Genomic DNA, 15,493 nt, shown 5'->3' on the forward strand with positions numbered 1-15,493 from the left:
CAATTATGTGGCGCTAGGCTGATGACTGGATAAGACATTATTTTTCAACCTCTATGATTCTGTTACTATTGGAAATCTGACAAAAAAAGACCCTCCAGAAAACCTCTCCTCTTCCATTATGAATTATTAAAAATAGAACGCAAACAAATCCAATCATTTGGACAAAATGAGAGAATTATTTTTATTTTCCTCTAGAACATGAAACTCTGCTGGTAACACTGTATTGTTGTCAGCTTATTCTTAAGCAGCACAATTCCTTGGCACCTCTCACAGTATTTCAAATCAGTTGCACAAAATCCATGGCAGTTGACTTCAGAATTTGGTCTTTTTATCTGGTATGGAAATTCTCTTGTTTATATTAGATGTTTGGGCAACTTCTATCTCCACTGACAGAACAAATAGTATCATCCTTGAAAAAGCTATTGAAATTGAGCCAAGTCAGTGTGTTATACTTTAACCTTGGCAATGGCCCATCCAAAATTAATGGATACAGTTTGGAAGATAAAGCAGACAGTTGTCTTCTCTGTTTAGAATAAGAAGACATTCTGCTCAGATTCAGAAAGTCGAAGCACCATCTTGCATTATAACGCAGAACTTAACAATGCCCTAAAACAGAAGCTTTAAACTAGATCTTGTTTTAGGAAGGTAACTGCTTTTGTCCTTCACCAATATTAGGACTATCACTGTTCAACAGCCTGGGCACATCTTTACATATTTTATAGGAGCAGCTGATCTTACCTTTATTCTAAAATGCTTTCTCTTTATCCCTAAAGAGACTTATGGGTACTAACAAAGATGCAGCAGGGTAGTATCCCTAGAAGCATTTTATCAACAGTGGAAACAGAACAAAATTTAAAAGACAAATTTAAAATAGGACATAAAGGAATCCTTTAAAAGATAAGCAAAACCACTTTGTTTGGCTCCTGCTTTCAATCAGCCTTTCACAACATTTGTCCTTCCATGCTGACCACAGAAGTTACCAAAGATAGAAACTCAGTAGCACAAGTACTGTTCCTGATACCCTATGTAAAAGCTGGAGGCAAACTGGAAACTCTTAGTTGGAAACTCATATTTCTGCTGAATCTTAGAAAATGAGTTTATGGGAGTAATAATATTTATTGTTTCCATAGGCACTAAGCTGTCTAAGGAACCACAGCATTTCTTTAGATTACTCATAGAAACTCTGGGGCAAAATCAACAGAAAGTTCATTATGAAAATATTGACAAAACCTTTTCAAGTTTGATCATAGGAAGCAAAATTAGTCTAGTCTTACTGGCTGATATTTACTTTTGCCAAAATAAAATGACCTGAAATAACAGCATGATGACAATACAATTACACAGCATAATCAGATTCCTTATTAGTGCCTTAAAAACAAACATTTCTTTTTTTTCCATGATTACTCCTGATAAATACCATAGACCTGCCTCAGATTTTTTTTTTTCAGCAATAGATCATTAGTAGTGAAAACCAAAATCTAGTGTTATTTCAATTATTGCTTTATCAACTGTGCTTTTCAGGATTACGCTTACATAAACTATTTTGTCACGTGGCTTACACATAAAATGCTACCCAAAAACTGGAGTTAAACATAATGAATAAAACAGCAATGTAATGAGAATGAGGAACAATATAAGCAAATTAAAATGCTGGAAATCAGCAAAAAATGCAGCCCCCGGTTGGACTGGATTAATGAGCTTCAGCCAAACAAAATCTTTTGTAAAAGGAAAGGACTCAAGGTCTCCTGAACCTCATTTAGAATGCTTCTGTCTGAAATAAGCTTACTCCTTTCCCCTCCTCAAAAAGAGACAGATTCCACTTTGTGTCCCCCACCCAGCCCAGAAAGGCACTCTTTGTCTTTTGCTTCATCATATGAAGAGCTAGATCTGTAATGTGTGCCAGGTTTTTGCAAGTTTTACGCTGTGAACAGGTAAAGGCTTATTGACCCATGAAACCTTCTGTATATTCCTACAGGTTGTTTGATTCTAGAGCATTCTTGAGTTACTGCACATCTCAGCTTCAGTTTTTTACTGGAAAAAGTGATTCCATTTGTAACACCAACATCTAATATCACTGCAACACTGCTGAAGCCTTTCCCCCATCCCAAACACAAACTCAGTCATTTTTGTAATTGTGAAAACTTAAAATTGAAAACAGGCAATTTTTTCTTCTCTACCCGCCCCCTACCCCCCCCCCCCCAAAATCATGTGCCCTGTTCCTCTATTATACCAATGCAAAATGGTGATTTGAATACCTGGACAATTTTGTACCAGCCAAGACAAACGAAATCACTATCAGTTTCTTTTAAAACGCTATCTGAATAGAATATATTACTTATTATTCCATACTGAAAAAAATCACAATGTCACTACTACAACTACTTTATACTCAATGTATTTTCTTTTAGCCACAGTATGTAAAAGCAACTAAGTAACTTCTGAATTCATTTGCTAACCTTGTATTTAATGTTTTGCATGAGAAACAGCACGAGCAAGTATATGCCTAGAGACACCAGTGCACAGAGTTGTCACAAACATTTTATCATCAGTCCCTTACTAACTGTTTGTGCAACACTGCCAATTACTAGCAGCTTATTCTGAAATAGCTACTCTTCCTCTTTCATCATGATGGAAACTTTCAGCAAACATAGTTCAGCTTTTGCTGAGAATGAGTTTAAAATTAGCTTATCCATTGTTATGTGTCTTTCCATCATAGTTTAACAGCTCCACCATCCCTTCAGGGCAAGAAATAATCTTGTGGGGGGAAAAATGGAGGGAAAAAAAAGAAATTGGTTACTTGTGCTTACAAAAATAAACCTAGATGCATGTGTTGTAAATCTGAAAAATAAGTCAATCTAAGAACTTCATAAAGATTTGCTCCTATCAGTTGCTCAGATATACTAGATACAAACATTTTTAATCAAAGTAATAAGCTAGCTGCTATGAAGCCATAATTAAATGTTTAGCTGGATCTGGGATTTACTTGTATTTATATAATTCTCTGAATGTTACTTTTTTCTTCTTTGTGCATCCTTAAGACATTGAAAAGGCAGAATACTCTTGCCCTGCCATTTCAGCAATTCAACTTGTCAAATCAACTGCTATTAGATTACAATTGCTACAGAAGACATCTAGGGCCACGCCACTTAAAACTTCTCAATAGCAGAAGTCAGCTCAAAACATTTTAAAGAAGAAACATCTTATCTGATCCACTGCAGAACTGTGCATCTGTAAAGCTCCAAATGCAGAATAAACCTCTAGGATGTTATCAAATTGCAAATCATATAGTTTAACAATCAATGCATAAATCAGTTTGTGAAGATTAAAACCCATTGTTTGCATGAAAAGAAAGAAGACATACAAACTGGTCTCAGCAGCTTGCAGTAACAACCAGGAAGCAACTACTGCAGAGCATATAAATGAATGAAGAAAAGTACTTTCATGACAGATTTTTAAGATTTTTAACACTGACTCCTTTCATAAGCAATGATCTGTAAGTGGAGAGATTTACAGTAAAGTGGTAGCACACACAGCAGTAAACAACCACTTTGAATTTTAGCAGACAGTCTGTCTCTGAAAATTATCATTATGAAAATAAACTATTTTCAATGCACTTATTTTAGGAACTCAGTACCATACTGTACAGTAACTGGTTAGCAGAGATTGTGTCACTGTAACCCAAAATAAAATGAATTAGTTTTGGAAGATTCATGCCAAACTGTTCTGTGATGTTACCAGAGCAGTAATAGTTCCTTGTTTTAACAGACTCATAGGTAAGATGAAAGTAATTTTTACTCAGTCAAGAGTCCAACCATATTTTGAGATGAATGCCATACACATTTCATTTAAAGAACAAATAGACAGTATACTAAGAGAATCAGAGTTCAATTAGACCTGTGCCTAACTAACAGTGATAACTGAAGCACATAAAACACTACTGTAAATGCAGAGACCAAATGAGTTTATGGGAGAAAAATGACTTATCTAATTGTTAAATGAGAGTGATTCTGAGATTTGCTGTTGCCTGCAAAAATCTGGTACCCAAACTTTTTAAATACTAATCTTTGCTGGTGCTCCCTTTTGAAAGAAAGATTATGCAGAAATGAACAGAGTAGCCATTAAATGTATTTATTCATTTTCTTTGAGAGTCCAGTACTGGAAAGTAAAGGGTCCATCTCAATCAATAACTGGACAGTTTGAAAATGAGAATACACTCTCACTTCTATCAGAAACAACTCTCAAACAGGATCTCACTAAGATGGCCTTAAAAAGATCATATTTCTTCATAAAGAGCCTTAGATACAGACTTAGACAAAGTAAAGGTTAATGAAGAGAAATAGTCTGAGAAGCCCTATCTGCATAATATTACTGTGAATTACAGCACAATTCAACCACCAGAATTTTTCATCTCCTTTTACAGTAAGTGAAAAAAGTAACAAAAGAATTTTTAGTTTCTTTTTAAAATAACTAACAATGCAATGCTGTTTTTCAGTGAAAGGTTTTTTGACAAAAGAAATGCTTTCATTGATTACCGTGAATTACAAATTATAGCTCTCTAATTTTTCCTCTTATAAATGAATACTCTTGACAATCTAGCCCCACATGTCAGACAAAAAAACTGAAACATTTATAATGGAAATTTAATTATAGTACAACTTTTGCAAGTCATCATTCCAAAGTCACCCATAATTATGCTCAGGTCATTAAAAGTTATTTTTTTCATTTACTTGGTCAAACATGCCAGTTACATATTGGCTCATCTTCTCAAATTCAACACTATACAACAGTAATTAAGAAAATTACTGATTTTAAAAAAAAATTTAAGCTAATTGCCAACAAAACATCTGCAGAAATAGTCAAAACAAAGAACAACTGACAGACAATTTGATTTTTGTTTCCAAAGAACATAATTTTTTAGAGATGAAAAGGCACTTCTGCATTTCAGGAGTAAACACTTATTACCTTTTTGCTTTACATGCATTTTTCCATATGATAATTCTAAAAGGCAATAGTCCATTATAAACATGATTTTCTACTGCAGAATTTCAGCACCAAAATACTTTCAGAGAGCTTTTTGAAAGTGTTGAATAATGAACTAACAAATGAAACTGAACTCTCCCTTTCCCAAAAGAAAGCCCTTCTCTCTCCTTCCAGGAAGTGCATCAAATTTAATGGAACGAGTAAGCATGAACTAAATACAGAAATAGCTGTTAATATAGTTTAAATGATGACAAGGGTGCTCAAATCATGGTATAAATTAAAAGACAGATAAATGCAGACATCTGCCTCTACTTCTCTTAATTTTGTATAAAGATATACTGAACTTAAATTCCCATTCTCTGGAAGACAGGTGTATATACACTGCGAAATAATTTATCTCTCCAGTTCACTGCATCCTCATCCTCTGGTAGATCAAGTTGCAAGTCTACTCCCACATACACATATTTAGATGTACATTTTTTGGGTCTCTTTTACAGGATGTTTGTTCATATTTGTATATTGAAATGTCTTTTCCTATAGTAATTACAGAAATAATCATGTCAGCCACACCAGACTCGGACCTCTCAGTCCCTTTTTCTACAGTGTATGCACTGCCTTTGCATTTTAACTTTCCATGTCTGTTCAATGAGGACTGAAGTCTAAAGAGGTTGCTGTATGTACATGCTTGCTGTAGTGATTAGCTGAAGAATCACAGTTTTGTTTTTTCCTTTGGAACAGTAATGCTGCAGCCTTTTGACTATGACCCAAATGAGAAGAGTAAACACAAGTTTATGGTACAAACAACCTATGCACCACCAAATATTACAGATATGGAGGCAGTGGTAAGTAAAATTGGAGTAAAATGGCTGATGTTTTTTTTTCCCTTAAAAAATCTGGCTTAACTATAAATAAAATAAATATAAAGTATAAATTTGAAAATTAAGTTGTTGAAACTATTTGAGATGGTTGGGCATACTGAAATGCAAGAGCCATAAATCATGAACTTTACTGGCAATCTGATTTTAATCTCCACTATTTGTCTTTTAACACAGTACTTCATGATAATCCTAAGCAAAACCTTTCCCAATTTTATTTCCTATTTCTACTTAAAGAGTTAGGTTAGTATTTTCTTGATGCTCGCTTTCCAGTAAAATGTTTCTTCCTGGGCCAGAATTCACTTAGCCATGTAGACACAGAGTAGAAAAAAAAAAGAATACAGAACAGCTTTCCTCTTATATGTTTCTGGCCTCTTAGAGTCTGGAAGAATCTCAGCTCCATGGGCATGCCCCTCTGCCTAAATAACATACTCAACAGCAATTAGATGGATCACCAAAAAGAACTCTTTTTTAAAGCTATAGAATCTGAGGTCTAGTGCTCTGTGAACTGCCTCAACTTTGTTTTTGTTGCAAACAGAAATGTGATGCACACTTGCTTGCCATGAGAGATCCTTGGACTGTAGGACAGAATTACCTATTACAGCACTGCAACAGCCTGGTACTCTGAAAATTGAGTGCTTTTTTTCTCCAAAATCAGGATATCTCTTCATCACGATCTGCGCACATTTCAGCTCTCAAACTTGACACATAGCTGACAGTCTAAGCTATAAAGTAGTAACTGAACTTCATAAAAAAACGTATTACCAGAAAAGTCAGAACTCAGCACCAGCTTTTCTTCCTGGGAACCTTTAGGAGGTTGGACTTAATTCTGCAAAGGAATTCTACATTTGTGAAACAAACAGGTTTGTAAAGCCAAAATGCCTCCCAAGCACTGAAAAAACCCGGAAGCACCTGAATAGCACAGCTGTTTATTTTCCTTTGAAGTGAGGTAAAATTAATATACCATTCTTTCTAAAAACCTTTGATAACTATGTTTTTTATAATTTGAAAAAAACGCCAAACTACTAAAAGGTTTAAAAAACTACAGCATCTCTGTGTTTCTGCATCATTCCTGGATGCTTCATAGATACTTCAATAGAATTGTGCTTTTAAAGCACAATTGTGCTTTAAAAAAGCACAACAATTGTGCTTTTAAAAGTTATGTGCTTTTAAAGCTAGCCAAAGCTTCTGGGCAAGATAGCACACTGTCTAACAGTCTCAAACCAAACACTGAGCCTTAAAATATTAAAACCAAGGAGCATGCCTGTCTGTTCACCCATTTCCATGTTTCAACACCCTTTAAAACCACTGGCAAATTTCATCCAAATAACTTGCTTAAAATTTAAACTGATTTGACCAGAATTTAATTCCAGAAGATGAGACAGCCAAACTAGTGCCCCATTCAGGAGGCTCAGGGCAGACAAAAGAAGTCTAACATCAAATACTCTATTGACAACAGATTTAACTGCATGTGAGAACTGGAACAGCTGATATAAAAACAGGCCTCAAAAGAAGGAGAAAATGCCCAGCATAAAGTTGGTAAGGATAAATTTCAAAGCACCTATGAAACTTCACTGAAAATACAGAGAATGCCCTTTCCTGTTATTTTTGTTTCTAATAACTGAATACCAATGCATTTATTTAAATCTGCAGTAATAATAGACTTCTGAGAAGAGACATCCAGAGCATTTATGAAACAGCTTGTATTTCATTTTAGAACATGGTGATAACTAAGGAACACCCTGTAAAAACAGTATTTTTTACAAGTATTTATATTTACCACTTTCATTAAAGGTGCCCACATGGCAGTCCTTTTATTTATAACCAGTACACTCCCAGCTTGCTGCATTTTTCTCACTCTGCAACAAGCAGATCTTCCTGAATTGAAGCTGGGTACAATAACTGTTTGAGTGTTTTTGAGCTTATCCTTGTAACTAATAAGAGACTGCAACAAAGACTGGAGATGAAGATATGTCACAGGAGAAATCATATTATCTACTTTTCCTTAAGGGTCATTATGTTTTATTCACATTGCCTCCACCTGGCAGATGTGAAATTAATAATTTTGGCCCTCAGGTTTGCTCTAAGTTAGTGAAGGTTCATTTGTCTCAGAGAGCAGGTTAATTTCTTCATCTGCAAATGTTTTGAAATGTGAATCTGTTAAAGTGAAGAAATAAGTCACCATTTATATGACTGCTTTTCACACAACCACAGACATGTCAGCTATTTCTACATACACTCTGTTTCCATCTGTGTATTAACCCACCCATAACTGTCAGGAAAGAATCCCAAATGTTTCTCCTTATTCTAATGTGCAACTTCTCAAAACAAACTGATCTGAGAGTCAGGTTTCATGCTCTGTGTCCTTACCAACACTAGACTGTGTCTATATTCCTCTCCTACTTCAGCACATGTCTCAGAAAGAGCCAACAGACCTATGTACTTGCAGCACTTTTTCTGTCCTCTTTTTTTCCCCTCCCCTTCATGTTCTGTTTCCCAAGTGAGATCTCTGGATGCTCTATCTAACTCAAAACTATTTATTTAGGGACCAATGGAGACACAAAAGTGCAGGTATTGGTAATTTCTATATAACTTGGTTCTCTTGGTTGCCAGTATTAGAAGTTTTTGTGTTCATGGGCTGAAAATTCACTGAATGGAGAAACAACCTGTGATTTCTCCTGCAAAGAAAAGATGCATTTGAGATGAAGGGGAAGATACTCTCATTGTGTTTATTTCCTAAAAGAAAATGTTCTGTTTTCGCTATCACTGGCAACCACAAATGTAGAGAAGTATCCAGAAGGATGCAGGGTAACTTTAACTTTGGCCTGTGATAAAGTCCTTCCATCACACTGCACCTCACTGTTGATACAGCTTCAGACAAGGACAGGAATACAGTGAAAGATAAGAGAAAAGCAGAGTCTAGGAGAATGTAGCAAACACCATGGTGGCACCTTGTCTTCAAGATTTTGATAAAAACTTGTAATCACAGAGTAGCTGAGGTAGGAAGGGCCTGGTTCATCTGGTCCAACCCTCACTGTACTCCACACTTGCTCTACCAGTGCGAACTACAGCATCTTGTGCAGATAAATTCTGCATATCTCCAGTGCTCTTTACTCACTTACAAAACCATCTCAGGAGTTTGGGCTCATCAAGTATGATTTCCCCTCTATGAATCCATGCTGACAACTCCTGATCATGTCTTTGTCCCTTGTGTTCTTGGAAGTGGTTTCCAAGATTGGTTGTTCCATCATATTCCCAGGGTTTATGGTGAGATGTCCAGATTGCAGTTTTTTGTTTGGTTTTTTCTTTTTTTTTTTGCCCCTCCAGGAACTTAAAGGACTCCTAGGGGAAATTCTAGACAAGGAGGAACAGAACTGGATTTAAAGCAATTCTTATATGGGAGGGATTTGGATTATCTGGGTTTTTTCCAACCCAAGATTCCTGATAGCACAAGGGGAAGCTGCTCTGTAACACAGCATCAGAGAAGTCATCTCAATAAGTAGCACCTCGGGCACTTGTCTCTGTACAAGTGGCTGCCAAAGAAGAACTTTCATACATTAGTCAATGCTGAGAACCATTTGTGTTTTCTGAAGGGCCCCTTCCAAGAAGATGCATTTCTGTTTTGCTCCCCATCAGAAGTGACCAGTGACACTGACACACAAACATATATATCTCCCTATGCAGTATTTTCTTGGAATTCTAGTAAAATCTTTCTGTTTATCTCCTGTATATCTGAAAGCTGCAATTCACCTGCTACAGCGCAGAAAACCCAAAACTAGCTTTTACCCTTAGGAGAAAGTGACCTCATATATGAGACTGTCTGCGTATCAGAAAGGCATTCGGAAGAAAAGGACAGTATAGTAGGATTTTACTTTCATAATAAAATCATAAATAAAATGTAAGTTCTCTGTGGGCTTCTAGTTCCGATAAATCAATGCAATTTTCTACTAAAGTTTATTACCGTTTCAGGTTAGGAATGGAGACTTTAGAAATATAATGGAACTTTTCCATGGAAAATGAAGTGGTGCAGTACCTGCACCCCGCTCCTCAGGGTTCGGGTGACTCTGACCTGAGGTCAAGCTCTAATACAACACAGCTGCAAAAACCTTGTTTAAAACTTCAGATGAAAATTCTTAAGAGAAAGAGCTGTGGAAAAAAACTCTGCAGTATGGCTTCAAGTTGACATTTTCCTAGGATCACAAAACTAAGCAACGTTAAGTCTGTTATATGCCTGAAAAACCCTGAACCTGTTCACAGGCAGCTCCCCACGGTATACCAATGAGAAGGAATAACTTAATTCCCAGTGACTAAGATCCTTCCTCTCTTCTTGAGACAAAAAGGTCAGAAGATTGAAGTCTTGAAGGACAGAGAAAGGCAGCTGCCATTTCAACCTAGAGAAGTTCTTAGGAAGGAACTCATCTTTCCTAATAGTGATATAGAATGGGGAAGGGCATGGAAATCAGCAGGAAGCACCACTGAGTTTCAAGAAAGGCTAGGGCATGGACACTGACAAAGGGAGAGACTAACAAAGGAATTAATAACAAAAGAAGGTGAAAGGGTGGAAAACAGGTAAAACCAACTGGAAAACTGACTTATTGTTCAGAATATTGTACACAAGAAGATACAGACTGTCCATCCTGTAGGACCTGGACAGTGCTCCATGTCACAGGGCAGGATGAAAGTGGTGGCACTGAGTACTGTCCAGCATACCTGAACACATTGAATTTAAATGCAGGGTTCAAGACAGTTCCTGGCCTGTGCCATCTGCCCAGAGATACTTCTGCCTTGTGCAACTTGATGCAGGTCTGAATTGATCAGCGGGAAGGGGATACTCATTCTGTCAGTGTGTTCTGATACATACACATTTTTTTTCACAATGCCAGTGGATGCCAGTGGGCAGCACAGAATAATTTTCATTATTGGAAGATTAACCAGCTGAATGCAAAGCAATGAGCAAACTGAGAAAAACAAAGATGATTCTTTTTCAAGAAAGGGGATTTAAAGAGTTCCTCTGCTCTGCTCTTCCAGATTGTAACAAACCTTCAAGGAGTACCAGACATTTTACAACAAACCTGCAGCAGTGTTTCAAGAGCTCAGTAGTACTGGGAGCAACAGCTTTTCTCCTGACAGCTCAGGTGATGGGATACAAGAGACAGCAAAATCAACTATGTTAATTAAAACATTCCTGTTATTTCGCTGTATGAAAATTATTGGTTAAATTGACAGTGATTGTTTTTGCAAATACTGCAGGGCAGTAATTGTGTCTTAGCACAAAGAAGTAGAGACCTGACTTGTTAAAAAAAACTCAGTCTGGGGATAATTCATCAGAAGAGTCTTTTATTTATTTTTAAAATTTTCTAAAATTACAATAGAGTTTTCTGGTTCAGTAAAAGAAAATATGCTAATTTTCAGAAATTATGCCAAATGTCACAGAGAAAAAAAAGAATTATGAGAAAAAGAAAACAACTTTCCCTAGGTGGCCTCAACAATCCCCTCCCTTAGCAGGAGGGAGCATTTTATTTTAACTTTTCTTCCTAAGCTAGCTGTCTTTAAGATGTATCTGTTCACCGGCAGACTCAAGAAACAACACAAATTAGAAATAAAGTCTCCTAACTGAGGGGCCATAGAAAAAAAATTTTCAGGAGCTCATTTAGCAGTTCTGAATTATTCAGGTGTGTTTTAACTGGGGCACCAGAACGCAGAGACACAGACCAGATCAAGATTTGTATCTGCAATGAATGTCAAAGACAAAGCATGCTGGTAAGGTCTGAAATAAATAAATCTACCCTCAGAAATACTGATACGGATATGAAGAAACTACAAAACACAGTCTATATCTTACTAATCCGTCAACATATCTACGTTAGTTTTACTACGGACAGTTCACTTGCCTTTGGGTCAGATTGGGTCTCATCAGGAACAACAGTGATGGGACAAGGGGAAGAGCTTCAAACTGGAAGTAGGTTTAGATCAGCTTTTAGGAAGAAATTCTTTACTGTGAGGGTGGTGAGACAGTTGGAAAAGGTTGCCCAGAAAGTTTTGGATGCACCATCACTGGCATTCTGTATTCTAAGCTCACAACACCAAATGAGATTGTTGTGGAGAACTTTCAGCACAAGAACGGGTTGTTTGAATTCCAGACAAACTGGGAAGGCCTCCATTCCACACCTTTAAATGAGAAAAACCCTTCTTTCTGAGTCTGACTCAAATGTGATTCACCATGGCCAAAATCCATTAAACTCCTTCAAACCTGAACTCCGCATTGTAGGTTAAATCTAATCCAGACCTCAATGTAATTCTTTGGCTTTCTGAGAATTACTGAAAGAACACTTACATTATATTTCATCAAAAGGAAACAAAGCACTTTCTGAAGTGGCAACTGTTCCAGTGAGTGTGATGCAACCAAGTCTGGAGAGATTTTTTTTCTTTGCATTCTAATTATAGACACTTTCATTAAGTAAAGTTAGAGATAAGACTTGTCTATTACAACCCTCTGAAATCTCATTTTGCTAAAATGAAAACATATTTCAAATGCTTTGGAGAACTATTAAGATTATTGAATGCCTAGCATACTGCTTCAAGTCTCCAAGTGGTTCACTATCTTCCCCTAGGGAACAGGCAAGCAGCATGCAATTATCACAGTAATTAAAAAGGTGCAATGATTCTTCTCTTAAAGACTCCTGTTTTATTAATTCTATGGTATGCTTTGGAGACTGGCATTATTTTACTCCTACCCAGCTTAATTATACCGTCATTAGTTTATCAGCATCTCTTTTTAAACCCTTGGGCCAGTTATTAGCATGTCACTTGCTAACAGTTAACCAATAACCACTACACCTTCAAAGCAGGGTCTTCTGCTATAAAAAAAAAAGCCAATTTGTAGACTCAGATTTAATATCATAATTCAATTTACATTTTTCAGTCATTTAACTTTCTGCTTTTAATTTAAGAAGGTTACTGTTTAGCTTAATGAAAACACAAATAATTCTGATGTATTACAAGACACTACCAGGTAATAAAAAACTTCCAGAACACACTGGTTTATGAAACTGAATGCCTGTTTTATGTACTGTTTTAATACTCAACAGTATGTACCACTGAGAAAACAGAAGGCATATTATATTCTTAAATGTAACTAAAATTGTGGATATCACTCTCTACCAAGTCTGGCTGAGGTGGAGTTAAATTTCCTTCAAAGCAGCCTGTTTGGCACTGCATTTTGGATTTGTGACTAAACCAAGGTTGGTAACACAACCTTACATGACAGCCAGGCTCACTTACACAGCATCCAGTACTGCATTACCTGATCATACAAGCAGATGAAAACACTATTAGAAAAACTGTTTAATTTTAAAATAACTGAAATAACTGTGTATTAAATATGTACTTACCTTGTCTAGACAGACACTTACATTATTATGAAGGGCACAGTGACCCAGAAACCCTCCTAAAGGGAACTATACTTAATTTGTATGCTCCACTACTGACTAAGCTGAAGTTATCCTAGCCTAGTAGAGAAAAATCTTATAAATACAAGGTTCTTAACTAATATTATAATTTAGCTGTACTGCTTTCTGGTACTTTTCATTAAATATTTCTTTCCAGTAATGAGAGGAAGAAAAAAATACCAAAAATAACATCAAAGAATTAGTACTTGTATAAGTTTGCATCTTCAGAATATAAAAGTGGGATTCTGACAGCAACTACATTTCATTTTGTGTTTGACATCACACCAATTCAATTCAACTGAAATGACATTTATTCACTGACAGGTGGTCAGGTGACTTTACAAAAAGTGTATGCAATGGAAATATATTATTTCTGTTGAAGTACGCAATTTTTCCTGTTAAGAAGGCAAGAAAGTTCTAAAAACACTAGGAACAATGAGCTAATACCACTTGTTACTCTCATTTTCTCTAGCTACGCTTCTGCCTATCTTCCACCAGCTTTACAGCAGCAAAGAGATGATTCAAAATATTGGGGAGAAACAGTAACAACCAAAGAAAATCCAGGTCACAGTATCCTCTATTACCTTCTGAGAGGCCAAATCCCAAACTAATAACACTGCCAGTCTTACTGAAAATTATTCTACAATTGCTTCTGCATAACAGGTGAACTTTGTATGTTATTACAATCAGAGGTCAGCTTTATTAATTATAACATCCAAAACAGGAGCCAAGATTGCTACAATGCACCAGAAATTGCACTATCTCATTTAGTAAAGAGACATGCTGTCAGTCACTCAAGAAAGCAGTCCTTTGCTAAACCTCATCTGCTAATTGAGACTCAGTGAATGCTTTTGCTGTTACCCAGGATCTCTTTCCACTTTATCTACAAGTCTGACACAACTGACATTGAAAAAAGAAAGAATGCACAGTCATTATTTCATCTACACTCCACAGTGGCACGGAAGGTTGCTTTCAAGGTCACTGTAGCTGGAAGATGCTGGTATGTTATACTTAAAGCCATTCAGTCTTAATTCCTGCAGCCTGCTGGTTTAAGACAGACAGTAAAAACTGATAGTGAATTAACTTATGTCTTCAGCCCTAGAAATATGCTTACAACTTTCCTATCACCTTTGAGTACTCACCAGCACATTTTGTTCTTGTTTTGAGAGCTGGGCCAGGAGATCCTGTTCCTCCTTCACCTGGTCTTGTAAGTAACACACTGATTTCATATTCTGTATCAGGATCCAGGTGTCCAATCTTATAGCTTGTGGAGTCTACAGGCTGTATGTCATACCAGCTTCCACTTGAAGTTCGATACTCAACTTCTCTTTGGATAATGGGTCCATCCCCATTGATGGAATTGGCATTCAGCTGTATCCAGAGGTAAGTTGCACCAACTGAGGACAGCTGGGGTGGAGCAATGGGAACCGGTGGCTCTGAAAAACAGTAATGTATGATAACAAGCTATGATTACATTTCCATTCTTTCTATTCCTAAAACATTCAAATAAGCAACATGTTTTGTACTACATTAGAATTGAAGACTGCATAAAAACATGGATATGAAAGAAATCACCACTACAGACTGACTTATTTTCATTAAACTGCAATATTCAGATTCTTTTGCTTATGCAGTTGGAGATTTTAACCTGAAGCTTTTGGTTTAAACCTCCTAACTTCAAATCAGGTGCAAATGGAATTCTATTCACTCGACATTCCATGGCAACTCCCAATTTAAAGAGAAAACCTGAGATTATCTTTCTCATACAAATACAGTTCATTCTGGATATTAATATTAATCCTACCCAAAACTAATGTTTTCAAGATAACATTTATGTTGTAGCCTATCCCTACACATAATAAGAAGAGGAATTTCTGCACAGAAACAAAATGAATTTTTTATTAATAATTTTTCATGTACTTAACTACTTAGCCTTCACTTTTTCAGACTTCTGTGTAAGCAGAGTAAGTACAGTAATTTTTCAACTCTATACTTTGGTTAAAATCAAGGATCTTCTAAATGAAAGCTGGAGGATTTCTTGAGGTTTTACTAGAGGTCTGTTTCTACTTCATGTAATTGTATTCTACTTTGTGTAATTGTTTCTACTTCATGTAATTGTAAACATACTGCATGGTATTTTCACTAACTACCACACAGAAATGGTACTCCGTATCACAGAGCAAGCATGCA

General features: G+C 36.3%; 1 protein-coding gene across 13 annotated transcripts in view; it reads right to left on the bottom strand.

The window, feature by feature from the left end:
• PTPRM (protein tyrosine phosphatase receptor type M) overlaps positions 1–15,493 on the bottom strand; it is a 444,086-nt gene that overhangs the window by 254,056 nt on the left and 174,537 nt on the right. For all 13 annotated transcript variants that reach the window (XM_039706015.1, XM_039706013.1, XM_039706011.1 and 10 more), the window contains one exon: positions 14,446–14,739. In XM_039706015.1, coding sequence (XP_039561949.1) covers positions 14,446–14,739 — 294 coding nt within the window. The remainder of the gene's footprint in view (positions 1–14,445; positions 14,740–15,493) is intronic.

Source organism: Passer montanus, unplaced genomic scaffold (genome assembly GCF_014805655.1).
Source record: "Passer montanus isolate IOZ18808 unplaced genomic scaffold, ASM1480565v1 scaffold19, whole genome shotgun sequence".
Taxonomy (NCBI): domain Eukaryota; kingdom Metazoa; phylum Chordata; class Aves; order Passeriformes; family Passeridae; genus Passer; species Passer montanus.